This window comes from Myotis davidii, unplaced genomic scaffold, assembly GCF_000327345.1.
Source record: "Myotis davidii unplaced genomic scaffold, ASM32734v1 scaffold125, whole genome shotgun sequence".
In the NCBI taxonomy this organism is placed as follows: Eukaryota; Metazoa; Chordata; class Mammalia; order Chiroptera; family Vespertilionidae; genus Myotis; species Myotis davidii.
The window spans coordinates 2,169,416-2,197,249 of NW_006299390.1; the positions used below are offsets into that span (position 1 = coordinate 2,169,416).

The 27,834-nt window shown below is 50.6% G+C and overlaps 1 protein-coding gene across 7 annotated transcripts in view; it reads left to right on the plus strand.

Annotated features, from left to right (window-relative positions):
* The window catches only part of ATXN7L1 (ataxin 7 like 1), a 240,146-nt gene that overhangs the window by 180,314 nt on the left and 31,998 nt on the right, over positions 1–27,834 (plus strand). For 6 of the 7 annotated variants that reach the window (XM_006774879.2, XM_006774881.2, XM_006774883.2 and 3 more), the window contains 3 exons: positions 6,021–6,243; positions 23,732–24,015; positions 27,400–27,482. In XM_006774879.2, coding sequence (XP_006774942.1) covers positions 6,021–6,243; positions 23,732–24,015; positions 27,400–27,482 — 590 coding nt within the window. Of the gene's footprint in view, positions 1–6,020; positions 6,244–7,226; positions 7,256–23,731; positions 24,016–27,399; positions 27,483–27,834 lie in introns of those variants that run through there. The other variant, XM_015571243.1, reaches the window with a different exon arrangement.

The window sequence follows — 27,834 nt, forward strand, 5'->3', positions numbered from 1 at the left end:
ACTTCTCTTCCTGACCACACAGAGTGACCACATCACCCAGAAACCAACCCAGAGCCTGGGGGATGTAAGCCACGGGCCACACTGGCATTTGTCACTGTGCCCCAGGCGGTGCCTGCTGCCTGGCAGTGGGTGGGCGTGAGAGAGGAAAGGAAGGCCCAGTAGAAGCTAATTGGCGACAGGCACCATGCTGTAAGGAAAGCCCCTCCCCCACACACACCCGCAGCCACACAGGCCCTGGTGTCTTTTAAAGAGGCACTCACTCCAGCCTGAGGGAGGGGGTGCTCCAGACAAGCTCACAAGCGCTCCTGGCACATACACTGCTTGGCATGCTCCGCCTGCCACTCAGGGCCTGCACAGCCACTTGACTTCCCCGTGTCTTCATTTCCTCCCCTGCTGCGGAAGGCTGATTCAGTATCCCTCTTCTGACCACCGTGGCACTATATTTAGTTCCTCACTACCGTTGTGGCAAGTGAGACCACAAGCTCAGGCCCTGGCCCCTCTCCTCCACTTAACAGCCTGTGGCTTCGGGCAAGTCTCTCGAAGGCAGTTGGCCTCAGTTTCCGTAGCTGTAAATTGGGGAAATACCTGCCTGACCAAGTGCTTCCTGCCCGGTCCCCCTGGCTGAGGCCTGTGCTCTGCCCCTCACGCTCCAGCTGCAGTTACTTTGGGAAGGAGGTCCTTGAAATGCCAAGTTGTCCTTTATGGAAAGCATCCTGACTACAGCTACTAACGCAGATGGAATTCATTGATAAAAGAGAACCTGGCTAATGATTTGCCAGGTACCTGCCCTCGGAGGTGGAGGCTGAAGAAAGACTCGGGTGCTAGTCTAAGCCCAGGTGAGCTCGCACCCCACGGCGGGCCACCAGGGACTCTGGTGCTCAAAGTGTTGGGAGGGGGTTGGCCCCTTAAAAACCATGTGGGGAAATTCCCAACAAGTTCTTTCTAAAACTGGTCCAGGGCGCCACAGGGGTGCTGGGGGCCAGCTCATTCACCAGGCGTCTGTGCTCAGGTTTTCGATGCAGGACGTTGGGACTGTATGAAAATATCTCAGTGAATTAGCACGGGGAGAGGAGAGGGCTCTGAATTTTTACTAAAATGGTCTGAGAACCTGGTGGATTTCACCTGCAGAGAATTGTGGCGACACCAGAGTTCCCTGCACTTAACAGAGATGTTTAGAATTCTGAGAATCGAGGTCTCCAAGCGCCTGCTCAACTAGTCTCGGGGATTGTGCCCTGGAGTCACATGGGGATTGTAAGGTGCCTGTGGGGAAGCATGGTGTAGGACAGCCAGCTGCTGACGCCCTGGTCTGGACCTCCTGCGGTGGAAGTGTGAAAAAGTAAAAGGATTTGGTTTAGTGTTTCTTTGGTCCTCGTCCCCAACCCTTTGGGCTTGAGGTCTCAGGCTGTGGCATGGGGTTGCTGACTGGTACCAGAAGCTGCCCAAACACCTGTTTCTTTCCTCTCCCTAGGGGAGAAGGTGCCCTGCTGGAATGCCCAATCACAGGAGGGGGCAGCGGGCTCTTCCAGGTGGCTCCCATCCGCTGCGGCACCTTCTGGCGTTTCACGGTGGTAGAGCTTAGCAGGGGTCCTCAAACTTTTTAAACAGGGGGACAGTTCACTGTCCCTCAGACCGCTGGAGGGCCGGACTATAGTTTAAAAAAAAAAACTATGAACAAATTCCTATGCACACTGCACATATCTTATTTTGAAGTAAAAAAACAAAACAGGAACAAATACAATATTTTGTATTTGCATGTGTCCTGCGGGCCGTAGTTTGAGGACCCCTGGCTTAGAGTTAAGACCACGGGCTCTAAAGACATGCCCAGATCTGAGGCTTCCTAGTTCCAGGACCATGGGCATCTCAGACCTCTGAGCCTCAGTGTCCTCATCTGTAGAACAGAGATATTGCAGGAACTAAATGCTATAAGGTAAATCAAGTGTTCAGTAGTCTTAATAAATTTTTATTACTATTGGCCAAAGGACAGGAGGGGGGAGGCCAGAGGTTGCTGATCCCAGAGCACGCATCTAGGCTGTGTTTGATGTAGTAGACACTTCATTCTGCATGGGTGTTCCCACAGTGGTTTTATGCTTCGCCTCAGTAGGTGAATGGTACTCATATTCAACATTCGCACAATAAATTGGTTTGATCTTTCTGTCACACAGTCTGGAAAGAAATGTGTTGCAATAAACTAGCAAACGTTCCCTGTGCCTCAAAGAAAATATCCTAAATCACTTCTGAAATAAATTGGGGGGTTTTTTAAAGCTAGACAGTAAGTAGATAGTAAGAGAGTGACTAAGTAATTAAGAGCATGTCAATGATTGAAGATTACCTAACCATTTCAAATGACCTGTGTATGGGAGTTAGAAATATATAAATAGAATAATGGCGATTGAAAAAGAACAATCCAAAATATCCATTGATTACAGCCTTGTTAACACATCTCATCTGTGTACATTAACAAAGATTGAGAAAATGTGAAGGGACGGGCTCTTTTTCTCTAAAATTGCTTCAGTCTAGAAAAGATTTTAACAGTGAATAAAAAGCACCATGTTCTCTAAAATCTTTCTGGGAAGGGCAAATGGAATTTAAATAATTTTAAAGGCCTACCTAAGGCATTCCTTTGGCCCAAAGAAGATGAAGGCTTGTATCAGAATGATTGTAAAATAAAACTGGACCCTTTACTCAGAGACATTCTACCTGCACTGCACTATCTTTTTACAAGAAACTAACTGTCTCCTGCTATCACCGGCCCACCCCGCCTCTCTGCCAAATACAAAGCCTTGTGAGTGATCTATGGACGGGTCCTTTCCGGCCAGGGAAACATTGAGTAGGAATAGGTCTTTCTGAAAAGCTCTCCCCACTCTGCCTGAGCCAGACCAGAGTTGCCCATGTTCAAAGCTTAACTGAGTGAAGTGTGGGAGCCAGCTCCGGAGGGAAGCTGCTCGCTCGGACCATGGTCCCCACTCCAAATGCTCGCACAGCCTCCCTCGCAGGCCCCATGAGAGAGCTTGAAACAGTGGTAGATTGAATTCAGTCCGAATAACTTTTTTAAATCTGTTCATTAGAATACAAACACACACACAAATTGAGGGTAAAGGACTAGCTTCGAGTTTTGATGACTATTCTCTCATCTGTAACTTGTTCTTTCAGCTGGTCATTTGCGGAACTAAAATACAAAACCAAGAAGATAGCTCATCCGCTGATTTAGTGTTTTGTGAGTTTAGTGGCAGAACAGGTCGGCAGAACTGCTAACCAGAATCCTCTGTGAACGTGATTTTGGAATTACTGGTCTGGCCCATTCATTTTTGTCCTTAGTGACCCCCCTTCCTTGTGACTTACCTTTGTTTATTTGTATTATTATTTTAGTACTGACATTACTTAACTGTTAGTTTAGCTAAATAAAATTTCTCTTTGTTATCAAGACTTGTCTCCCCACACCCCCTCTAACCAGCTTCAGCGAGTTGATAGCAAATGAGCGAAGGAAGACTGCAGAAAAAGCCAAAGCAGTAGTGGTTAAAAAGCAACGTCTTATTTTAGTTTTGGAAACCTCTGCCAAAAAAGAAATGGCTAAGCAAAACATTTCTGAAGGGGAGAAAGAACTGTGGGTTTAAGTGAGAAGAGGACTTGGTTCTAGGCTCAGCATTCCCTCCGACTGGTTCTGCCCTAAGCAGGTCATAGAGAACCTCTCTACCAATCACCTCATCAGTCAGCAAGGAGGTGGGGTGAACAGACTTTTAAGACCCGGTTTTAACCTCCCGTAACTCTCATTCCTGGAGTTCCCAATCTCCTGGCTCCAAATCTTGGTCCCATCCCACCCTCTTCCCCACCCTCTTGAGGAGTGGCTCGGCCCCATTCCTTGTGTAGCCATTGGCCCTGACCTTGGCCAGTCACCTCTCCTCTCTGGGTCTTCTCTGGCCAGTCAGGCGCGAGGAGGGTGAGATGGCTGGCTGCCTCCTGCCTGTCTCACAGGGGTTGTAAAGGCTGGTGCAATTTCACGAAGGATGAATTCCTCCGAGGAAGAGCCTGCCTGAGTGAAATATCTCAGTACTTCAGCTGTGATTATTGCTGTAACATTCAGGGATCATGTGGGATGAGAAGAGGAGCAGGTGTAAGTATGCCTTGTGTTTACGATAATGACGTGGAAAGAGGCCTTAGAAGGCATCTAGGGTCCCACTTCACTTACAGATACAGACAGGGAAACTGAAGGAATTGAAGTGGTGAACTCCAGGCCATAAGCTTACTCATGTGCCATGTCTGGAGCCTAGATCTCCTGGCTCCCAATCGGGGGTTCTTTCTAATACATCAAAACAGAGGCCCTGGAACTGGCTCTTGGTTTCCAAAACCTTCCACAGGCTGGCTCTGGAAACTGAGCGTGTCTGCACAGCCTGCTCTGATTTGGTGAAGACACGTTACCTGTGAAGTTATTCAGTGTAGGCAACGTCTGAGCACTGGTCAGGCCGGAACACCCAGCAGTCAAAGGATCCTCATTCACCCACTTTCCCCCACAATTCCCACTGTCCCAGAGGACTGACTAGAGGCGGTGCGTTCTGAGAGGGCCTGGTAGGTGCTGGTACAGGGAGCACAGAAGAACTCCAGAGTCCCATTTCAGAGAGACAAGGTTGTCTGGCTTTCTTCTCCTGGGCCAGGTGCCTGGAATCGCAGCCAGCAGTGTCTCCTTGGGGAGAAAAGCCTGAGACTCAGCTTAGAGCTGGAGGGAGAAGGTGGTCTGCATCCTTGCCTCCCACCTCTATCCAGATTATGGATCTCTAGTTCTTCCCACCGGACATTTGTCATCATTTCATTTACTTATTGAACACATATTAATTAGGCACTCACTGGATGTGAGGCCCTGGAGAGGCACAAGAGAGCCAGAAGGGACTTCGGATTTCAGAGCCTTTGTGTTTTGGACGGTCCCAGATTCCTTCCTGTAATCGTGTACAAAGTTTCGGAGCATCTATAAATGTGCATTTTTCTTGGGAGAGGGTCCTTAACTTTGATGAAATCTGTTGTTACCCTGTAACAGCTAAGTACACAGTGGGTGGACACTAGAACCTTGCTTCATGCACCTGCTGTCCCGGTCAAGTGTCTTCATCCTACCTATTGCATCGAGACCACGGGGCTGACTGGGTGTGAACAAGTGAGGCACGTCTGCCCAGAGCTCTGGTATTTTCTGTTGAACCCCAGGAAGCTGTGCCTGCCCTCCCATGTCCCGGCCCCACATCTGTAGATTCTGCCTCACAGGTCGATGTCCTGCATATCCTGGCTTAGCAGCTGCAACCCCAGACCTCAGTGCGCCCTGGAGAAGCCACAGCTGGCATGTGGGCAGAAGCTGTGCCACTCCTGGTTCTCAAAGACTCTTTCATTCAGCCCTTGCTGGGCCTTCTGACCGTAGTGATCCTGCTGCTAGTCGGGTTGAAGAACTCCCTGTTTATTCTCTTGAGAGTCCTACCCTGCCCACTGCTCTGAGGGACCTTGTCGCTTCTGGGTAGCTGCCTGGGGGTCATGTTGGCTATATGGCTATCCCACTGTGTTCAGGTGACACCTGGTGTCCCCTCTGCTAGTCCTGTCAAAGTTGTTCTGCAGAGGGAAGGCCTGGTAAATGCCTCCCATGAAAATCCTCGTTTAGCTCATCAGCGTGACGTTTAATACCGCAATTCAGAAAGCCATCACTGCTAGTTGGTGGGAGAGGAGCAGATGTCATGAGAAACCGTAGTCAGTAGGCAAAGGAAATATGTTTCAATGTGTGGATTTTCATTTTAAGTTACTGATCAGAGTCTCCACTGGTATTTGTGGAAATATCATTTTAAAAGTTATAATAAAGGAATTGAGTAAGGCACCTGCTCATTCAGGGGGAAAAACAAACAAACAAAAAACAGACGGTGGTCAGAACTGAGGCTTCGGGGATGCGGACGTTGTGGGATAAGCACTTCCTGTCTGCCTGCTGTACGAGCGAGGCATGAGTGTGTGAGACTCACCTGCCGCCGAGGGTGTGCTGAGCTCCATTCTGTCTCCCTCTGTAGAGAGAAGACACGGTTCAATGTGCAGACCTTCTCCCTCTCCGGCGTCTCCACCCTCCAACTCCAGGACATCACTAGCACAGGTGAAGACAAAAGCCTGTCTCAGCGGCCATAGCTCTGCCAGCAGCACCTCAAAGCCATTCAGAACGCCCAAAGACAATCTACTTACCTCCAGCAGCAAACAGCACACGGTCTTTTCTGCGAAAGGATCAAGGGACAAACCATGGTGAGTGTCCCCGTCACCACGGGAACCAGTGTTTACCCTCTGGCTTTGTTCCTGGGCGTCTGGTCTAAGGAGGGAAGGGACAGAAAACCCAAATGATGGGGTGAGAAACCGAAACATGGGAGGGAACACGGGACCTTAAAGTGTCATATGCCTAAGAGCTGAGCCAAGTTGCGTCTAAGGAAAGGGTACCAGGGAAATATTCCTCCGTGATGCGGTCACCTCTCAATTTTCTGCCCCAGTGAAGAGACGCATTGGTGTAAACAATCAAAAGCACAGCCGGGAGCCAGGCCTGGTCCTGTGCCCCTCCCTCCTCCGGGAGGCAGACCCCCCAGAGAGCCTCCCCACTGTGAGCAGCTGGGTTCTGCTCCTCGGAATAGCTGCCAGCAGAGGCAGGCGACGGGGACTGACCACGGGAGGAAGAGAGCAAATCCAAAGAGAATGTCACCCCTGTGATGGGGTGGGACAGAGCTGCTTGCAGGTGACTGGAAAATCAGAGACTTTTAATTCATTGTTTTATCTCAGCCTTTATCAGAAAGTCATAAAAGTTACCTGCGGAAAGGAGAGATAGGAAACCAGAGTGCAAACGAGGACAGGAAGCAGATGAGCACAGGCATACCTCTGAGATAATGCTGGGTGCAGGCCGCCGCAATAAAGCGAGTATCGCAGCAAAGTGGGTTATAATATTTTTGCTGGTAGAGGATCTTGTCTTCAATTTGTAAAAAAAAATTACAATATCTGCCCTGGCCAGTGTGACTCAGTTGGTTGAGCATCATCCCGTGCACGCAAAAGTTGCCAGTTCAATTCCCGGTCAGGGCATAAGCCTAGGTCTCGGGTTCGATCCCTGGTCAGGGTACTTGCAGGAGGCAACTGATTGTTGTTTCTCACATCAATATTTCTCTCTCTCTCTCTCTCTCTCTCTCTCCCTCCCCCTTCTCTCTCTCTAAAATCAATAAAACTATTTTTTTAATGCAACATCTGTGAAGTACAGGAAAGTGAAGCACAGTAAAACAAGGTATGCCTGTGTCTTCAAATGCTGAGGGACCCTAATTGGAACTCTTAAGGACTGGCTTGTTACAGAGCCTCATGAAGACAGACAAGGGATAATTGTGGAGTCTGTCTGATTTATATATTTGAAGAGAAAAAGTGTTCTGTTAATTAGTGATCGTAATTACACTTAAGTTCATACCTAGGAAAGCTGTGGACTAAAATCATCCGTCAATTGGTTTGTCGTTGCATGCTGGAGATTATGATGACTTTGTAAAGAGCTAATTATGCTAGATCAAGTAAAGAGCCTCGTGGTAGAGTGTTTAGCCACAGCTGTCAAGGAGGGGAGTTACCCGTCCTGCCGGGGGGCCTCGTGGACAAGCTTTGCTCTCTTCTGATCGCTAGGGTCTGAGGTCAATCCTATAGGACAGTGGTTCTCAACCTTCTGGCCCTTTAAATACAGTTCCTCATGTTGTGACCCAACCATAAAATTATTTCCGTTGCTACTTCATAACTGTCATGTTGCTACTGTGATGAATCATCATGTAAGTATCTGATATGCGGGATGGTCTTAGGCGACCCCTGTGAAAGGGTCGTTCGACCGCCAAAGGGGTCACAACCCACAGGTTGAGAACCGCTGCTCCAGGAGGCTGTAGCTGGTTAGGGAAGACCCAGCCTGCAAGTGACAGTGGTGGTGTCTCTGGGCCTCTGGGAGGGAGTCTCCCTCTTAGCAGAAAGCACCTGAAGATTGTTTGTTGCGGCAACATCAGGTGTCCTGATGTAAGCACAAGCTCCAGAATTGCTGCCTGTGTACAAATCTCAGCTGGGTGACTTTGGGCAAGTTGCTTGATCTTGGTGGGCCTCAGTTTTACTCATCTGTAAAATGGGTTGGGAATAGCTCTATCCCATAGGATTGTGGTGAGGGTTAAGTGAACTGCCTCTTACAAAAGCAGCAAGTGCATTGTCTGGAGCAGAGTACACATTTGCTAAATATTTGATGATAACGTTAAAGTCATCATTGGTATCACGTGTGACAAAGGACAGCGCTCCTATAAGCGGAATAAAGGTCGAGAACTCAAATATCTCTGAAAAAGTAGAGAATGGCTCTGACTCAGACTGAATTTGAAAATGGAAAAGGATAACATCATTTAATTCGGAGTCCAGAAGTGAGCTACAGAGAACCCAAATGAGGGAAGCGAGGCAAGGGGCTCAGGGGAAATTAGCCCGGAGGAGACTCTGGGGTCACAGAAGATCATAAAATGAACACAAGACATGATAAATGGTCAACGTGGTCCCAGGGAGGTGAGACTCGGCACCAGAAATCCTTCCAGGAGGCAAAGCTTTGGGAAGACCCCTGGGATTAGATCCGTCTCCACACTGATTCCACCGACTTAACACGTACTTAGTAAGACCTGTTGTGGCCCCTTCCACTAGAGGCAGAAGGTGCTTTTGAAAGAATTGGTAAAAACTAGCCAGGGCCCAAAGAAAAGCAACCAAAAGAAGTACAAGGAGGGAAATGGCTCTTATAAGAAAAAGGCTCCAAAACCTAGAGCCCTTGCCTGTGTAAAGGACAGAAAGCTAGTGGTCAATTTACCGAAGTTGAAGTAGGTAGATATTCTGCAGACAGACCCAGGGTTGCACCATGAAAAAGGCTGAGTGTTGATTACAGGGGTCTCACCTCCCATCAGTCAGGCTACCATCCCGCTACCCACCATCGCCAGGGACATGTGTTGGGAAGGCTGGAAAGATCTGTTAACTCCAGTCTGAGGGCCTGTGGACTGAAGGGTCCCAGGTTCGGTTCCGGTGGCCGATCGATGTTTCTCTCTCATCGATGTTTCTGACTATCTCTCTCCCTCCCTCTCTGTAAAAAATCAATAAAATATATTTTAAAAAATAGAATAAATAATAAAATTTAAAAAAAGAAAGAAAGTGGGAAGGGTGTCCCAGGCAAAGGTAACAGAATGGGCAGAAGTATTTGCATGTGGCGGGGGAGACAGATGAACTGAGTAGGTGGACTGGGTAGATTATCAAGTTCTACTATATGTACTAAGTTCAGGAATTTGGACATCCCCTGAAACTGCATAGAGCTCTTAAAGGAGCAGTTTTCAATTGTACTGAGATCACCCTGACCGCAAGATAAGGGATGGCTAGAGAGGCCACTCAGGAAGCAGCAAGTGAGGACACTTTTGTGTAATCCAGGTGAGACGTAACGACAGCATGGACCCAGGCAGTGGCAGTGGGCATCTGCAGAAGGGGCAAGATGGGAGAAATATTAAGGCAGAAAACAGCACTGGGCTTTGAGCTGGTTGTATACAGAGCTTGCAATACAAGGGAGGAGTTGAGGATGATGTCTAGGGTCTTGACTTGGACAAAGAGGTGACTGGTCCTGTCACTTGCTCAAGAAAAGGACAGAAAGGTCCAGAGTTTAGGGTGGGGAGGAGAGAATGAGTTCAGCTGAGGAGTCAATGGAGTTTGAAGTATCTGAGAAACACATATCTAGAGATGTTGGTGGGCATTGAATGTATGGACCCAGAGGCCAAGAGAGAGATGTGTGTTGGGAATGGAGATTTGGAAGTTGTCAGTGTAGACAACCAGGGGCATTGAAGCCATGGTTACAGATGGGGCCTCCCAGGAAGGTACGAGGCTTGAGAAGAGCAGGAACCAAGGTCGGTTCCCTGGGGAAGCAAGGTTCTTTCCACAGCATCCTGCCCCTTCTCTCCTGGCCCAAGTCCTCACTGTTCCGCACTGCCTATCCCTCCGGCTGCCTTTCCTCGAAGCCCTTCTCTCATTCCTTCCTCCTTGGCAGCCACCTGATGTGCTGGTGTGGACTTCATTTTTACCTTACCTGCGACCCTGTGTGTGATGCCACAGGTTAGGCTTCCTGCATTCCTTCTGCTCAGCAGTAACTGCAGGGCCACCTGTACAGTAGGTCACACTCCGCAAACACAGTCAGTCCCCTTGTCAGGAAATATTGGTTGAATTGAATGAAATGGGTTGTAAGATTTCCATTCCTGAAGGCTGTTAACTTTTTATCTGCAATTGTTTGGACCGGCACTAGCCAATGGCCATATAATGTGTGCCACACGTGTCATTTTAAATTTTCTAGTAGCCACATTAAAAAAGTAGGGGAAAAGGCAAAATTCGTTTTTAATAATATATTTTCTTTAACCTCACATACCTACAATGTGATCATGTCAACATACCATCATCGATATCATTTACGTTCTTTCTTTTATGTCTTCAAAATCCTGTGTTTTACACTTACAGCACATCTCCATTTGGAGATCTAAATTTTCATCAGAAATATTTGACCCATATTTACTAGTAGATTTTATTAAAAACTCACAATTATAAAACAGATCTGCATACCCACGTTGTTCCAAACATACTTAAACATTCTCTAACAACTGAATCAACAGTACCTCTTTTTACATGTTAATGAATTAAAATGAAATAAATTTTAAGATTGAGTTCCCTGTCCAGCACAGATCTGGACACCTAGGCCAGGGGACGCTGGGTGGGTCTCTATCCCCTGCCTCCCAGGTCCATGAAGGTGGCTCCTCCATCTCTTTCATGTGCCTCCAGACAGGAGCTCCTAAGTTCCAATGTGGAAGGAACTCTCGCTTCTTTCTCACATTAGCCTGCAGCTGGGCGTGCGGTGGCACTGACCCCGGGGACCCGATCGGGCCGTGCAGTCTCCCCGGCTCCAAAGGAGCCCCGTCTGCATTGGCCCTGGAGGCCAGGAGCACCGCAGCCACACTTGGCCCTCAGACTGGAGTTAACAGCAGGTCAGGGGCGCCCTTTCTCGAGTAGCGCCGATGCACGTGTGCAGTGATAAACACCAGTGCTGAATCCAGGCAGACTCCCCGGCCCCTCACACAGATTCAGATGGTCTGTGGACTTGTTGTTTCTCCCTTCAAGTCTGAGGAGATTAAAAATAGCTCTGCATTAGCCAAAGGGGGGAAACAGAGAGGCGTGCCCCCGGTTATGTCCCCTGCAGGTCTGCCGGCAGCACTCCCTGCTGGCCCTACGCCCGGGATCCCAGAGCCCCTCCTCTGTCCTGCTGGGAAAGGTAGAGACCGTCCCCAGTGGGCGTCAAGAGGGAATTATGACTCTTCAGCTCTTTTGAGCTACGATGAGCATTTCAGACTTCACTTATGAGTCCCTCCTTGGCCCGGGGGCTGGCCCCTTGTATTGGGGACCGGATCTGCCAGCCTGACTTTCGCACCTGCTGTGGCTGCAGCTCCGCTGGTCCAGCGAGCCTGCTGAGCTGCTGGGGGAACACAGATCCGCTGATGTGGGCGGGAGCAGGGAGGAGGTGTTCCTCCCCTGCATGGCTTGTTGCCTTCTCCTTGGGCCTTATCAACCCACACACGTGTGCTGCATGCTAAGCAGGCTCCGCTATTAAAAATGCAGGAGATGGGCCTGCTGCTCCAGAAGGAAAACGAGCCAAAGCAAGAGAAAAACCAGCAGGCGCCCGGCCTCCCGTGTGCCGACAGCGTGGTGGGAGGAGACTGCCTCCTCCTCTGGACGCTTCCACTGGGAGGCGTGTCCACCCCGAGTGGGGGTGCTCGGGCGGGAGAAGGGCTCTGGACGCCTTCCCAGCGCTTTATGGGGAGAAAATGATAGCGGAGCAGCCCTGGCCGAGCGCCTTGGGAGAAATGGGGCTGGCTTATCGCTTCTGGCCTGGTGTTGGCATGAACTGGGGACAAGAGCCAGGATTGATGGCCCAGAGGAGTCCCCTCAGGGCTCCTGTCAGTCTAGGAAATGCTACAGACCCCAGGGCTGTGGGCCCTTCCGGTGGCCCCATCCCTCTGACCACCCCGATTCCTCAGCAGGATTCTTGCAGTGGCCTCTCTCTGGTCCCCTTGGCCCGCCCTTACTCCAGTCTGCCCTTTGTACCCAGCCTGAGTGCTGCTTGCCCCCACCCCGCTCATCACATTCAGTGGCCCTCACTTGTTTGCCTACAGAGTAGAAGTTTAACCTCTTTGGAGGTGGATATATGATCTGGCATTTCCCACTTGTCCACCTGCTGCTGCCAGTGTTTTAACCCCTTCGTTTTATATTCCAGATGTCCTCACCTATTTGTAGCTCCTCGAACATGTCTTCCATGTGTTGGCACATGCTGCGTCCCTCCCCAAAGCAGCCTCCCTGCCTGTCCTTACACATGTTTTAAAGTCTCTGTAGGAGCACCACTTCCTCCAGGGAGCCTTCTGGGACTTCTTGCACAGACTGAGATGCTCCTTCCTCTAAGACACCAGTATAAGAACTACCATTGTATATTGTATTATTTTCACCTTTATCCTCCCCTGCTCCCAGCTGGACCTTGAGCTCCTTGGCATCCCCATGTTTCAGCCCAGAATCTGGCACCCAGCAAATATTTCATAAATGAATGTATGATGAGTGAATGAATGAACAAGGCTGTGAAATAAAACTGCTCCTTCCCCTCCTCACAGACAAGTTTTCTGATGCTAAACAAATTTCTTTTGATTGAGGGGAAACCAGAGTGCCAGTTCCCACTGTGGAATTACTTTTTTCCTACTACAGTGACTGGAGTTAGGAAGGGAGAACAATGGTCCTGGATGATAAGAAGGAAAAGCTCACTGTACTTTGGCAAGAAGGGAAAGGTATTTTCTTTTAAATGAAAGAGGAGGCAAGTACAGTGCACCCCCATACCATGGCCCCTGCATGGGGTTCGTGCCCACGTCCCAGGATGCACTTGGCCACATGAGGAAAACCCTCATGAGAAGGGGATTGAGGAGTTGGTGTGGCATCCACAGAGGTCCCTCCTGGATCCCCACTTACAACTCCAGCCCCTCACATCAAGATGAGGGGGGACAAGCTGAGGCCAGTTCTTGCCTGTAGTGGTGCAGGTGTGGGGGTCAGGGAGAAGGAGTGGGGCAGTGGATGAGGGCGGGAAGGTGGGGGGACCGAGGGCAGCAGGTGCAGGTTACTGTGATGAGCCCCAGAGGGGAGGCGGAGAAAGGGCAGGTGGGTAGGAAGACGGGTCGTAGACAGGCCAGCGTATTCAGGCATCGCGGGGAATGCTATCCCTCCCAGGACAGGAAAGCATTCGGAACTTAAACGTTCAAGTGCTACACGCTGACTGGGTTTTCAAACGGTCAAGGTAAGGACAATGGACAGCTCCTTGGGTATAAACTCAGCTGACCTTGCCAAGTTACAGAAGTGCTCAGAAACAGGGACTAGTGTCTAATAAATGCAGGCCAGGAGAGCCGGGGAGGGGGAATGGCATGACGGCGAGAGAGTGTGAGCCAGAGGTTAGTGACCATGGCCCTTCATATCTGCATGGCACGTGGCAGCTTTCGAGGCCTTCAGAGCCCCAGCCCCTCTAGAGGAATGGAGGCCCAGGATGATGAAGTGACTGGCCAGTGGCCGAGCTGGGACGCCACCCCTGGTCTTCTCACTTCCATGCTGTGCTCAGGAGACACCTGGAGAGCTGCCTGAAGTCAGACCCCATCTCTGCCCTTCACTTTGCTGAGTGAATGCCCTGGGGCAACCTTTCTAAGCCTCAGGTTCCTCCTCTGTACGTGGGGGCGAGGATGAAACACCATCTTGCGTGTGACTGCGTAGCCTGCTGTGTGCCGCGTGGAGAGGTGCAGGGCGTCAGTGTCGAGGGAGAATGAGAGGAGTAAAGGGGGGTGTCAGCCCTCCACCCTCACTTTTGTCATCAGTCTGGCTCCCCTACCAGGAAGAGAGACAGCTGCAGACTGCACCTTACCGAAAGCATTTGTTCTGGTGGAGAGCTGGTGTGTTTTTTATTGTATGTGTTTTATTTTATTAATCTTCACTGAGAAGATTAATTTATTCATCAAACATTTAAAGCCCTTCCTAAGTGCCAAATACTGTATACATCACCGGGAGAACTTCGGAGCGATGCATGCACGTGGTCCTGGTTCCTGTCCTCAGGTAGCTAGCTCAAGGCCAGGCCACACCAACATCGAGCTGAAACCTGGCCCTTAGGCATGGCAAGTGTGGCAGATTCACCAGGAAGGGGCAGCCGGCACTGTGAGGGAAGATGATGTCTCATCGGACCTGGGCAGAGGGGGGAGTGAGGTTCATCCAGAGAGCGGGGAGGCACAGGAGCAGAAGGAAGTGTCAGCCTGTGTAAAGGCCTGGAGCCAGGCGGAGCTGTGGGAGGACCAGGCTGTGAGGTTGAAGTCCGTACTCTGGAGCCCACAGAGCCCTCTAAACAGCCGGCAGGGAGTCGGGTTTGCATGGTGGCTCGGTGGAGGCGGATTCGAGCACAGGAGGCGACACAGAAAGACTGGTGGTGAGGATCCTCATCAGGGCTCAGGCAGGCGATGACATGACCACAGGCCTGGCCTGGGAGTGCAGACAGGGGCCTCTTAGCAGGTAGGCTTGAGTGACGGAATGCCAGAGGGGCCAAGGCTCTAACTGGAGTTTTTAAAAACTACAAAGTGCATTTAATTTGGAATAAAAAATGTCCTGAGTTTGCTGTGGGTCAGTGTGAAGACTACACTTTTGAAGGTTTGAATAGGATGCTTAGGGTTCTGGGTGAAGGTGATTTGGGGGCAGGGCTGCCTGCCCAGTCCGATTCCAATACAGAGAAGGAAAGAGCAGAGTGACCCCCGGCCTCCCAGGCCACTTGAGAGGGAAGATGCTCCCGGGGGCCGTTCCTCTGTGAAGACAGGTAGCAGAGATGCTGTGCCATTGGCTCATTCCCAGTGAGAGCAAAGACGGAGGGCCTGAGCCCAGGTCCAGCTCCGGCCTTCCACGGCCAGGGAATGGAGAATGCTCTGTGAGGAGTCCTCTTCTCTCCCCCTGGGTCAGTGTTGGGGAGACAATGAATGTCTTGGCTGCGCTGGCTCTAGAAGGTGAGGGACAGGCCCAAAGGCAGGGGCCGCTTGCAGCTCCAGCAGCGGGAACCAGTGCCCTCTGGTGGCTGCAGAGGGGAGTGCTCCCGTTTGCCTCTCCCAAGCCCAACCTGCCCTGTCCTTCCTTGGCCAGTGCTGGTGGCCAGGGAGCTTGGGGCTCTGTCCCTCTCTGCACCAGCGTTCCCTCCGGAGTCCACTTGCTTCCTGATCGCTGCAGTCTCAAATCCTCCGTTCAAAGGTCCTGATCCCGTTCCCTGCTATGAGTTTCACTGGGTATTCTTTTTAATATGAGGCTTTAGTTCTCATATGTGGAAGAAAAGGCACTGAGCAGGTACAGTTGGTTTGGTGCAGGGTTGACTTACCTCTTGCTGGACGACCTGCCTGAGGTGCATCACCGGAGGCTGGCTGGACCCAGGTGCACTCCAGCGACAGCCTGTGCCAGGACTCTGCCTCCCTCTTCTCTTCCTCTCTTCTCTGGCGGCTGATTTTGCCCTCAGTCTTGGGGCATCACAGCTCCCGGCAATGTCAGGACGCATAGTGCCCATAGAGCTCCCCACAGATTTGGGTTTTTTGGTTTGGGGTTGTTGTTGTTTGTTTTTGTTAATTCTCACCCGCGGTTATTTTTTCATTGATTTTTAGAGAGAGTGGAAGGGAAGGGAAGAGACAGAGAAAAAGAGAAACATCCATGTGAGAGAGACACATCCATTGGTTGCCTCCCACACATGCCCCCACCAGGCCGAGGATTGAGCCTGCAACCAAGGTACATGCCCTTGACTGGAATCGAACCCGGGACCCTTCAGTCCACTGAGCCAAACCGTCTAGGGCTCCCCACAGACGTGGAGCCCATCTTCTAAGCTCCATGCCATAGGAGGCCCCAATTAACATTCAAGTACCAGATATTCTACAGAGGCTGGTGCTGGGACCTCCTGCTCCCAAGACATCGGAAGCTGCCTAGACAGGAGCACATGCAGTTATTCCCCTAGAAGACAGCTTAGAGCCAGCAAGGCCCCTCATGGCCTAGCATACTTCATGGTTACAGGAGACAACCTGTTTGTATGCAAGAGGCTGAAGTCCCTACTCACTCTTCCCCCAGGATGTGTGATGCACGTAGGAGCATGGACCACTGGGTAGTGCCTGAAGGCCAGGGGTTGAGCAGCAGGTGGGATTGAGAAGTTGGGGTGAATGCTCCTAGAAAGACCTCAAGCCTGGAAAGGCTTGCTACCTACTTCTGTGTTTTCTCTTCTTTGCACCCCCAGAATGGCCTCCACTCCAGGTGAAATGCGAGGCCCCTGCTCACACCCATCTGCTGCCTGGCCCACTCCTCCCCCAATAGTGGGACCAGCAGGGCTGACAGGACAGAAATTTCTGATGGTGACAATGACTTGCACCCAGATATGTACAGGGTGTCCCAATAAGATGTGTACACACACTTTAACAGCTGATAGCTCAATTTTGAAGATGAAATACATTTTAATAAACACTGCCTTTATAATTATTCAAAGAATATGCATACATTTTTTGGGACACGGTGTGTGTGTCCCAAACACACACGCACACACACACGCACACACGCACACACACACACACACACACACACATAGACACCCCAGAAACATCAGGGTCCATGGGGAGAAGGGATGGTGTGATCCACTCTCCCCCCTTTTACATGTACTACTAGAGGCCTGACGCACGAAAATTCGTGCAAGAGTAGACCTTCCTTCCCCTGGCTGCTGCTGGCACCGGCTTCCCTCTGGCACCCGGGACCCGGGCTTCCCTCCAGCCCCGGCTTCATCAGGAAGGTCATCCAGAATGACGTCTTGAAGACGTCTGATCTAATTAGCATATTACCCTTTTATTATTATAGATAGTATTTGGTCACTTCAAATATTTATTATGATCTTCATTTTACTGATAAGGAGACTGAGGCCCAGAGTAGTAAAGTCCCAGGATAATCTAGGCAGGGCAGCCACCCATGTCTGTGTGAGTTTTGCACTATAAAAAGCTGCTCATCCACTTGGCCAGCCACCCTTTTTCTAATCCCCACAAAAGCCCCTGATGCTGGGAAGTCAGGTGCTTCCCCACGCTGGTGCACCTCGCGATGGAGAAGGCAGGATTGGGTCTAGGTGTGTCTGATTTCAAAGCCTGTCTTCCTAGCCATTGTCCTAAGCTATCCTGCAACGCCCTCCACATCCTATGAATCTGAACAGAGACAAGGCGCAGACGCTTGATGCAGTCCGGCCTGTCCTCCCTGATTTTAGTTGCTCGCTTCTGGCCACTTCTACAATTCATCACAGTCGGCTTGCTCATCTCTCTCTCCCCCACTGCTGCCTGGCCTAAGGGAAAGTCCCAGCTAATCGCCTCTTCCCCCAGGTGAGAAACAGGGTCCCAGCCCATTATCCAAGTCACTGCTGAAGATGCCTTCAGCTTCTTGGTGGGCGGTGGGAGCTCTGCCGGGAGCCCCTCTGGCACCCCTCTGGCTGGCACTACCCAATCTTCTTCTTCTTGTCACCTCTGCTGCCAGGACCACTGACCCCCAATACCCAGGTCTGCCCACGTTTTCCTACGGAGGTGTGTTGTGTGGGGGGCATCCAAAGCTATGCAGAGGCCAGGAGAGCTGATGCTAGGTGCTTCCTCCCCGACCACCAGGCCTGACCCCCCTCCCCTCCCCCTGCAGAATATTATTAGATTAATCTGGCAGATTTTCTTGTTTACCAGGCTCAGCGGTTGATGACCCCGTTTTCCGTTTGCTTCAGATGTTTACAAATTGGCTTTCTGAACGTTTTCCCAATACTTTTCCCCATTTAAAAAATATATATATATTTATTCACTTGTCAGGATTCATGTCATTGGTACCTCCTGTCCGGTGCATCACGACAGGACTTTGTGGCTTCTGGCTTCTGCTTTGGGGCTGATTCTTCGTGATTGCCTGACCCGGCCTTCAAGGACGCCCCAAGTATTTCTTCAACTTAAAGAATTTAAATTTGATATAAATGATGTCATGATCGCAGCCCCCAAAATGCATCCATGAGACCCCAATAGAATTCCTTCTTTGAGGGTCTTTTAAAATAGGGTAAGTTCTAGAAGGCAAGAAACTGGGTGAGGTGGCCCTTTCAAGGCCCCGCCAGTGAGTCAGAGTCCTCAGAGTTCTGCACACGGGCCTTTGCCAGAGGAACTGGTGGGAAGAAATCAAACAGCTGAGAACTCTCATCAGACACATCACCCACAGCACAAAGGCCATCTGCCTTCAGGCTCCTGCCTGTCCAATCCATCTTTCCCCTCGCTGGTAAGTGGAGCAGGGTTGGCAATGATTTCTGCGGGACTCAAGATCTTCTGAAGCTTTCTCTTCAGGCTTCTCTGTTGATGATAAGAGAATAAAGCCTGGTCGCCAGGGGAGCGCAGCTGGCCGCGAGCCGCTGGCCGCAGGACAGCTGGTGGCACCGTAAGATGCTTCCCCTCGGCCTTTCCCTGGCACCGCTGGACAGGGAGGGGCATGTTCTTGGTGCCAGGAGAAGCCTTTTCTTAAAGCCTTGGTCCAGAAAGATTAAAAAAAAGAAGAAGAAGAAGAAAGAAATACAGGCAGGCCATGCACACAGAAAGAAGACACGGGCAGCCAGAGCAGCACAGAAGAAACCAGGTGGATGTACCCCCACATAGCAAGGAGGAGGGAGGGCCGTTCTCTTGGGCAGTAGGATCCTTCCCAGGACGGAGGTGCAGCGATAACAAGGAGATAACTGCTCCCAGTGTATCAGATACCGCAGGGGAGCAGGCTGCAGCCCGGCTCCCCGAAGGAGTTCATCCCCAGCGAACAAAACAGGCATTGTGAAAGCAGCAGGGGACGCGTGGGGACTCACCTCTCCCTTTCAAATACTGCTCCTCAGAGGAAGGACAACAGTGAGCTGATGAATGCAGCTAATTGTGAGGCTTCTCGAAGTGTGTACGTTCACCGCTTAAGACTGGGAGGGAAGGAGCTTTGGGGGCTTTGGCGGACCGCAGTGGAACCACCGTCCTGTTTGTCACCTAAGCAAACAGAATAATGCATTGCTTAGTTAGTCATCTAAGTGTCGCCAACTACCCACCCCTCCCAGCGCCTAACCGCACACGCGGTGTGTGAGTGGCTGTGATTAGTCACAGAAAAGGGGGAGATGCCTGAACGGGGAAAGCAGGAGTCAGTCTTTTGGCTTCTTTCCAAACGGAAAGAAATTAAACCCGTTATTCAGGGTCACTGTCAGGTGGAAGGGGCTTACCTGCCCAGGCTGGGGCGCTGCTCTGGCCGGGAAAGGTGATGGCCAGGAAGTGAGGGAGGTGGGGAAGGGACCGTGGGAGAAAGCAGACGCCCATTCTGCGCTGATGACTTCCAGGCAGCCACACTCCCAGGTGTAGACACAGGCAGGGATCTGTGTTTGAGCCGAGCAGGGGCTGGGGCTATCAGCAGCTTCTTATGTCAGCCAAGCTCTCTGCTGAAAAAGATGGGATCTCTGGGATTGGTTTTCCACACTGTTCGGCCCCATCTTGCCATCATTTCCTCCTTTGTTCATCCGTTGGGGCTGTTGCCAGTGGTCATGAAGGAACCAGGCTGAACACTCTAAGACGGATGGCTAACATCTGTACTGGGGATGATTTTCTCTTCTCTCTCCCATTTCTTCTGGGATGTGTTTGACCCTTCCCACTGTCCCTGAGCTGCCTGCTTCCCTTTCTAACATCCCACACAGGCCAGAGGCAGGTTACCTTAGAGGGGAAGCCCGTTCTTTGGGGGAGAGAAGGGTCACCAAGGAGAAATGACCAGGCCTTCACTCTGTCGGTAGCCCTTCTCCATTAGCTCGTGGGCACCCTAGATTCCCACCCACAGCTCAGTCTCCCTTCTTGCACTTCCAAGATGTGGCCCACGTACCTGGCATCAGGGTGTTTACTCAGTGGCTCAGCTCCTTACTGACCCACCTGGTCTATGGAATCCTTCAAAGCATTCTTTTTTTAATCATCACCCAAAGATATGCTTTTGATTTTAGAGAGAGAGGAAGAGAGAGAGAGAGAGAGAGAGAAACATCGATCAGTTGCCTTCTGTACATGCCCTGACTGGGGATTGAACCCACAACCTAGTCATGTGTCCTGACCGGGAATCGGTCGAGCAACCTTTCAGTATATAGGACAATGCTCCAGCCAACTGAGCCACACTGGCCAGGGCCTGCAAAACATTCTTAATCATATTTTTTCCTCACACCTCCCGTTCCAATCCAATAAAACTCGATCCCAGAGGGCTGTGCGTCTCAGCCTCTCCTGGTGTCTGATGGGCTTCGATCCCACACCCACCCAGCCTACAGGCACTAGGATCGAAGCCCAACAGGAGTCCTGGAAGCATTAGCAGCGAGCGTGTGAGTGGGCCACACTCGTTATGCAGTGGAGAAAATTCCAAATTGGAAGATCAGTCACAGATATTAGCTGGCTTGGCTCAAGCTCGGTTCCTAAGTACAGTTGGGAAGAAGCATCACCAAAGAGATGAGTCAACTGTTGCTGTTCCATGGCTGGACCCTATGCCCGGTGCTCTCCCGGCTGCCGTAAGGAGCACGTTGGGGCAGAACATTGACTGTAGGGCAGAAACGCACTGCCCTGCAAGCATTTGAGGACCACTTCGCTCGGCATTTAAATTTATTTCAGTTTGTACAATGTTCTGGATTATTCTATCCCAACGTTGCCTGCTGATCTCATGCGTGAGTACTCAACTCGTACCCAGGGCATTTCTCACAGAAACCAGAGGCCTTCTCTTTACGCACACCGGCTCATGCAACAAGAGCTAGATCTGGAACTTAAAGTCCCTAACTTCCTTTCCTGAACTTCTCCAAGAAGTAAGTCAGAGAAGGCCACTCAGGTGCTAGAGAATCGTGCCACCTGGCTAATTGTCCATGTGTTCACATCAACATTTGAAGTTTAACTTATTTCCCAAAGAAATTAAAGTCAGCAGATCAAAACAAGGGTGACAGATAAATCAACAAAAGCTTTTAAGCAGGCTCTCATATTTTTTTAAGTCAGGATATTGAAGTATAATTTAAGTTGTATAAGTTTTGTAATTTGGGGGGGGTGTGTTTTAGTTTGTACATTTTTAAAAAATTTTAATTGTGGTAAAATACACATAAAATGTATCATCATAACCATTTTTTATGTACAGTTCAATAGTGTTAAGTACATTCACACTGTTGTGCAGCCAATCTCCAGAACTCTTTTCATCTTGCAAAACTGAAAAACTCGCCCGGCCAGTGTGACTCAGTGGTTGATTGTCGACCCATTAACCAAGAGGTCACAGTTGGATTCTTGGTCAATGCACATGCCCAGGTTGCGGGCTCCATCCCCCAATAGGGGGCGTGCAGGAGGCAGCTGATCAATGGTTGTCTTTCATCATTGATGTTTGTCTCTCTCCCTTCCTTTCTCTGAAATCAATAAAAACGTATTTTTAAAAAACTGAAACTCTGTACCCATTCAATAACAACTCCCTATTCTCCCCTGCCCCCGGCCCCTGACAACCACCATTCAACTTTCTGTGTCTATGAACTTGACCATCCTAGGTGCCTCATATAAGTGGAATCATACCATATTTGTCTTTTTGTGACTGGCTTATTTGACTTAGCATAATGTCTTCAACATTCATTTGTGTACCAGAACTTCCTTTCTTAGGCTGAGTAATACTTTGTTGTATGTGTACACCTCATTTTGTTTGTCCATTCTCTAGCAATGGCCACTCGGGCTGCTTCTACCTTTTGGCTATTGTGAATAATGCTGCTACGAACGTGGGTTTGATATCTTTTCAAAACCCTGACTTCTCTTATTTGTGTCCTTTAAAATTGAGTGAAGGGCCCTAACCGGTTTGGCTCAGTGGATAGAGCATCGGTCTGCAGACTGAGGGGTCCCAGGTTCGATTCCGGTCAAGGGCATGTACCTTGTTTGCAGGCACATCCCCAGTAGAAGGTGTGCAGGAGGCAGCTGATCGATGTTTCTCTGTCATCGATGTTTCTAACTATCTCTCTCCCTTCCTCTCTGTAAAAAATCAATAAAATATTTTTTTAAAAAAAATTGAGTAAAGGAATGATCCTAGAAGAATTCCATATTCCATGGCTCTGCATTTTTTACCATCAGGAATGCAGCACTAATTTCACCAGGTAATAGCTTTATAGCCTCTCGGTGTGCTGACTTTTCAAGGGCTTCTTGTGCTGTTCTTCAGCAATAGGTGAGTGCTTCGAGAACTGCCATTGAATAGAAAGTGGCGTAAGTTCAGCTCAGTGACTGGGATGCTGTGATCGAGGGTGATTGTCAGCGACTCGTGGATTGCTAAAAACCACTGTTCCGCTTTCCCCTCCCATGGGGCCTGAAACCCCAGAGCGCCTTCCCGGGGCCGGGAAAGCATGTGGTCCTAGGGGGAGGTTGGCGAAGCCCCGCCACAGTCTGCCCCGCCACGGAGAAAGGCCTCAAAATAACCTCTGTGGTCCTGTTTCAGAGTCGGAAAAGCAGCAGGGGTTGCTGAAATAATTTCATGAACAAAAAGATCAAAGAAATGATCTGTGAATGAATCTTAGAGACAGGAGAGCCAACCAGCCATGTGGACAAATAAGATTCCTCTCTGGACAAGTCTCTCTTTCTGCCCTGCATTGTCTGCAGGCTAAGCCGTAGTCTAGATCGCTTGGCATTCAAGTAGCTAAGGCGGCTCGCAGATGATTGGGGGGCTGAAGGCTCCGTGTTCCGCCTTCCTGCAAGGAGGGAAGGAAATCTAGTTCAGGAACCAAAGCAACGCTTATTCATCTTATCTCGTCTTTTCAAACCCGAGACAGGGTCCTTCCCAGCCCCCCAGACAGAGGGTCCTCTGGCATTAAATGCACGGAATCAAATGCATATCCGTGACAGGAGAAATGGCAGGGGAGTGAGGCAAAGGTGACAGATACCGAAGAGCAAACATACACCTTTGTGCTCCGTCTTCTTAAAATTCATCCTCTCACCTGCCAGCCTTGAGACTTGCCTATTTACATAACTAGCTGCCTAAAATGGAATATTAGATAATGCTACATGGCGGCTCACTCCATTGGAGCCCATCCCCAGGATGTGAGCCTGATCCAGGAGTCCGCCGACAGCCTGCAGCGTGGCACGCTGGCCTGCAGCCATGCCTCCGCGTGGCGTGAGCCTGTCAGCACTCCTGAGCTAAGCAGATGTCAGGCCCGATCGCCGATCGCCGGCGGGAGACCAGCCGAGCAGCGTGGGGTGGGGGGTGATTCAGCAAGTGGCACGGTGTGGCACACTGTCTCCAGGAGACAAGCAGCATCTCCTCCTGAGCTGCACAGCAGGCACCTGGTTCTCCCCAAGGTGCCGTCTCGGAAACAGCCAACATGTCGGGACTGGGAAGGGGGAGCTGCAGGATCTATGGGGACAGCGGGTCTGAGAGGTAATCAGTCAGCTCTGATGCCATTCCTGGCACCGTGCCAGCCTCGCACCCCCTGTGGGTCCTTTTCGAGGCACGAACCTCCTTCCCATCCAAACGGGAGTCCTGCTGCTCGCTTATAGGAGGAGTATAAATAAGTGATAAGGAAGTGCTCTATCATGAGAAGCGAGTGTAGGTTCTCAGCGGACCAGATGTACCAAAGAAGGCAATTGTGTGTGTGTGTTCGTTTATTTTCCAGCGTTCCGGTTCCTGTAGTCAGTTTAGAGAAAATTCCTAACCTAGTGAAGGCAGATGGTGCCAATGTCAAAATGAACTCTACAACCACCGCTGCGGTCACCGCCTGCTCCACCTCGACCTCGGCTGTCTCCGCCCCACCCTTAATTAAGCCGGTCTTGATGTCCAAGTCAGTGCCACCTTCCCCAGAGAAGATCTTAAATGGCAAAGCAATTTTGTCCACCACCATAGACAAGAAACACCAAAATGGCACCAAAAACAACAACAAGCCTTACAGGAGACTTTCAGGTACGTGTCTGTGTCCTTCGAGTCTGACTCATGATTAGATTGAAATTGAGTCATATCTGCAACTAAGGAGTGATATGTTCTTATAATTAAGCAGGTCTGTTTCATTGTAGGGGGGGCGGGGGATAGCAGGGGGACATGGAGCCAACCTGCAGGCAGGACCCCCACCTAAAAATGCAAGCAAGAGCTGGTTCTCGTATTCCCGGGCCGGATGAGGCTCTCACACAGCTCAGTGCTTAGCGAGTTACCCTAGTGACCCGAGAGGCAGGATGCTCTGCTCACACCACAGCAGTCTGTGGATTCTGAGGGTCTGACTATCGTGCTGACCGGCTGATCCGCCCCTGGGTTTGGTAGAGGCCTCACTGCCATGAAGTCTGACAACCTCCGTGACATCTCACAGTAGCTCAGGGCAGGCTTGGGACCGTCCCATCAGTGACCGCTCCACGGAAGGACACAGACTCTGTCCTTTGGCCTCGTTGGTTTCCGGGTTGATTCTGTGGTCGGGGCAGCAACTGCCTTTCCCAAGTAACCAGTGGAATTTCTCTTGGGGAACACTCGGTTCACACCGCAGGTGGGCTGGCGGGGACATCTCTTGGGTGTACTCCTTGGTTGTCTGAGCAGGCTCATGGGTGCCTGGAAGGTGCACACGGCCAGTCTTTGGGACAGTGGTTGTCTCTTAGGGTCCCCCATGTGGATGACGTTTGCTTAACTAAACCTAGCCGTTCTGCTTTTTCCAAAAGACCAAAATAAGCTTCATAACCATGGGAATTTCTCTAATCTTGACAGGGGGAAAATATATATATATTTTCCCCCGTGAAAAAGAAACTATATCTTCTAGTATAAGCATACTTCTTTTTTCTTTTTTTATAATATTTTTATTGATTCCAGAGAGGAAGGGAGAGGAGGGATAGATAGAAATATCAATGGTGAGAATCATCGATCGGCTGCCTCCTGCACTCCCCACAATAGGGATCACTGGCGATCGAGCCCACAACCTGGGCATGTGCCCTGACCCAGAATTGAACTGTGACCTCCCGGTTCATAGGTGGACACTGGACCACGGAGCCACGTCGGCCAGGCTGAGCATACTTCTTAAGCACCCCAAAAATTTTGGGTCATTTTTATTTTTTACTTCATGTTTATCTGTATTTTAGTTTTTCTATCTTACATCTGTAACTTTTTTTAAAAAATTATTCTTAAAAGTACCTCAGCCCCAAACACTCAAATGACAGAAGCATTATTCCCCCAAAACCTCCTCTTGTGCTGCTCACCCACGATCAGGAAAGGGAGGTAGAGCCTGGTGTCCCCTGCGCGTGGTGAGCCTCCCTGTGTGGACGGGAGCCCCCGGCGCCTGGCTCTCCTCGGGACGGGAAGTGGGTGGCAGCGTCCCAGGGAAAACACAGGCCTGGCGGGCACAGTGTCCCCGGGCTGTGGCTCCTTGTAGCAGAAGCATGTCGGGGCTTCCAGCCTTTACCCCATTCGGCCGTGGTTTGGGGATTTTTTGTCGGCTGTTTGGTTTTGCATTTTGTTGGTTGTTTTGTCTCAGTGGGTCTTTTGCTTCTATCTCGCTTTCACATTTGGCAGCCAGCTCCTGCCCCCAGCCAAACAACCTGCTCAGTTCCAGGCCAGCAGGAGGGCTGGTGTGGGCCTGGGCACCGGTCTGACTCCGACAGCCCCAGGGGCAGAACTCCCGGCCAGGCTGTCCTGGGTGGGCAGAGAGGACTCCTAGGAAATGGGCATCTCCAGGTCTAGCCATTTCCATTCTTAAAAGTGAAGCTTTAAAAAAGAAGAAGAAGAAGAAGACAAAAGAGAAGGGGGAAGGGCATTTTGATAGCCAACCAGGTCATCTGTCTGGGATATAAGAATGGTTTTGTTGCACACATTATTATTACCACCATCACAACCACCCTATGGTCCCCCAAACCTTTTTTTTTTTAAAGAATAGTTTCTTGCTTTTGAAAGAGAGAGGAAGGGAGAGGGGGAGAGAGAGAGAGAGAGAGAGAGAAACACCGTTGTGAGAGCAGAACATCCATTGGCTGCCTCCTGCACACCCCTTTGCGGAGATCGAGCCCACAACCCGGCGCTTGTGCCCTTGACTGGGAATCGAACTGGCAACCTTTTGGTGCACAAAATGATGCCCAACCAACTGAGCCACACTGGCCAGGGCATCCCCAAACCTTTTTTTAAAAAAAAATAGAACGCATTCATTGAGTATGCTCAACGTTTACTCCACCAGTTTCAGACAGTGTTTCAGGCGGGGTAACTTCTTTTTCGTGTGCAGCTATTCAGGGTTCTTAAGGACACCACCAAATTTATAGCACTTCCCTCACCCACCCCAGCATCCTCCCTGCAGCCCAGGAGAGCTGTGTCATTCCTTCTCTGCAGGAGGCAGGTGTTTGCTGGGCACCTGCCAGAAGCAGGAGGCACCTGGTGGGGGGTGGAACTTTAAAGCCTACAGGGAGGGTCCTGAAGTGGTTGCCCGCCCTCATTTTCCTGGGGAGGAAAGCATTTTTGTGATCCAGAGGGGAGAAAGGATCCAAAATGGGCCGAGAAAAGTTGCTTAGAAGCAAACTCCCAACATGACCCCTCCACAGTCCAGGGGAAGGCAGGCGGTGGGGAAAGCCTGGCCTCCCTGCAGCCACCCCATTTGCAGCAACAGGCCTGTGCCGGGACACGGCAGGCTGAGGCTGCGAGACTGGCAGGCTCTGCCCTCGCTGCACCTTTCCGTTTAGATCTACAAACGGCACACACCCAGACTTCTCCCCTGCCCCTGCCTAGGGCACCGCCAACGTGTTCCTGAATCAGGTCAGCTGTTTTTCTGGCCAGCAAGGCTGTCTGGAAAGCCTTGTGCTGCGCACCCTGCAAAGCAGGAGAGGGGCAGGGTCACTCCTGACAGGTCAGGGAACACTCTCCGCCTAAATGGCCAAAGACAGCAGGAAGGCAGGTGGGGCTGGGGAGTTGTGAGGCGCTCTTGGAACCACCCAGGAAAAAGTGGCCCTCGGGCCTCAGGTGGCTCTCCCTGGTCTGCTGTTAGCCAGGCCCAAAGGGCCAAGAACCTGGAGACACTTTTCCAGTGAAATACAGCGTAAGAGCCGTAGGGCTCCTCCTCCCCAGTGCCCGCCCCACCCCCTGCCCAGTGCCTTGTGCTGCGGTCCCCCATCCCTACGAAGCTGGCCTAGGGGACTCTGGGTTCAGAGGGGTGCACCATGTTCCCCTGAGCGGTTTCTTGAAGCATTTTAGCAGTCGGTGGAAAAAAAAAAAAAAAAACAGATTGCCTGACAACGTCTCACTTGTTGGTGCAAATGTGCATTTTTTAAATGTAGTCTTAATGCCAAATCCTATTTAGTCTCCTTTTTTCTTATATTTTTTGTTTGTTTCTTAAACCAGAGAGAGAATTTGACCCAAATAAACACTGTGGAGTATTGGATCCCGAGACAAAGAAACCTTGCACAAGATCCCTCACCTGCAAGGTATTTCTCTTTCCATAAAAAATACTTCCTGCTCTCGCTGGGGCCTTTGTCGAAATGTTTGCATGCCACTCTCTGCACACGGCAGGGTGTGGGACCTAGACATGACCCCCAGCTGTTCTTTGTAAGGGAAATGCTTTCTTCTCTTCCATGGTAGCGGAGTGCCTGCCTCAAGCTGGCTGGCTTTTTAAGAAGGAAAAAAAAAAAAAAAGGCTCCCCTGTTACTTGTGAGGCCAGACAGTAAATTGTATTTATAGGCACTCACAGGCGGTTCTGAGCCCTGCTACGTTTTAATGTATGCAGGAGCGGCGGCGGCAGCGGCGGCGGCGCCCTGAAAGGCAGTCCTGCCGCGCCC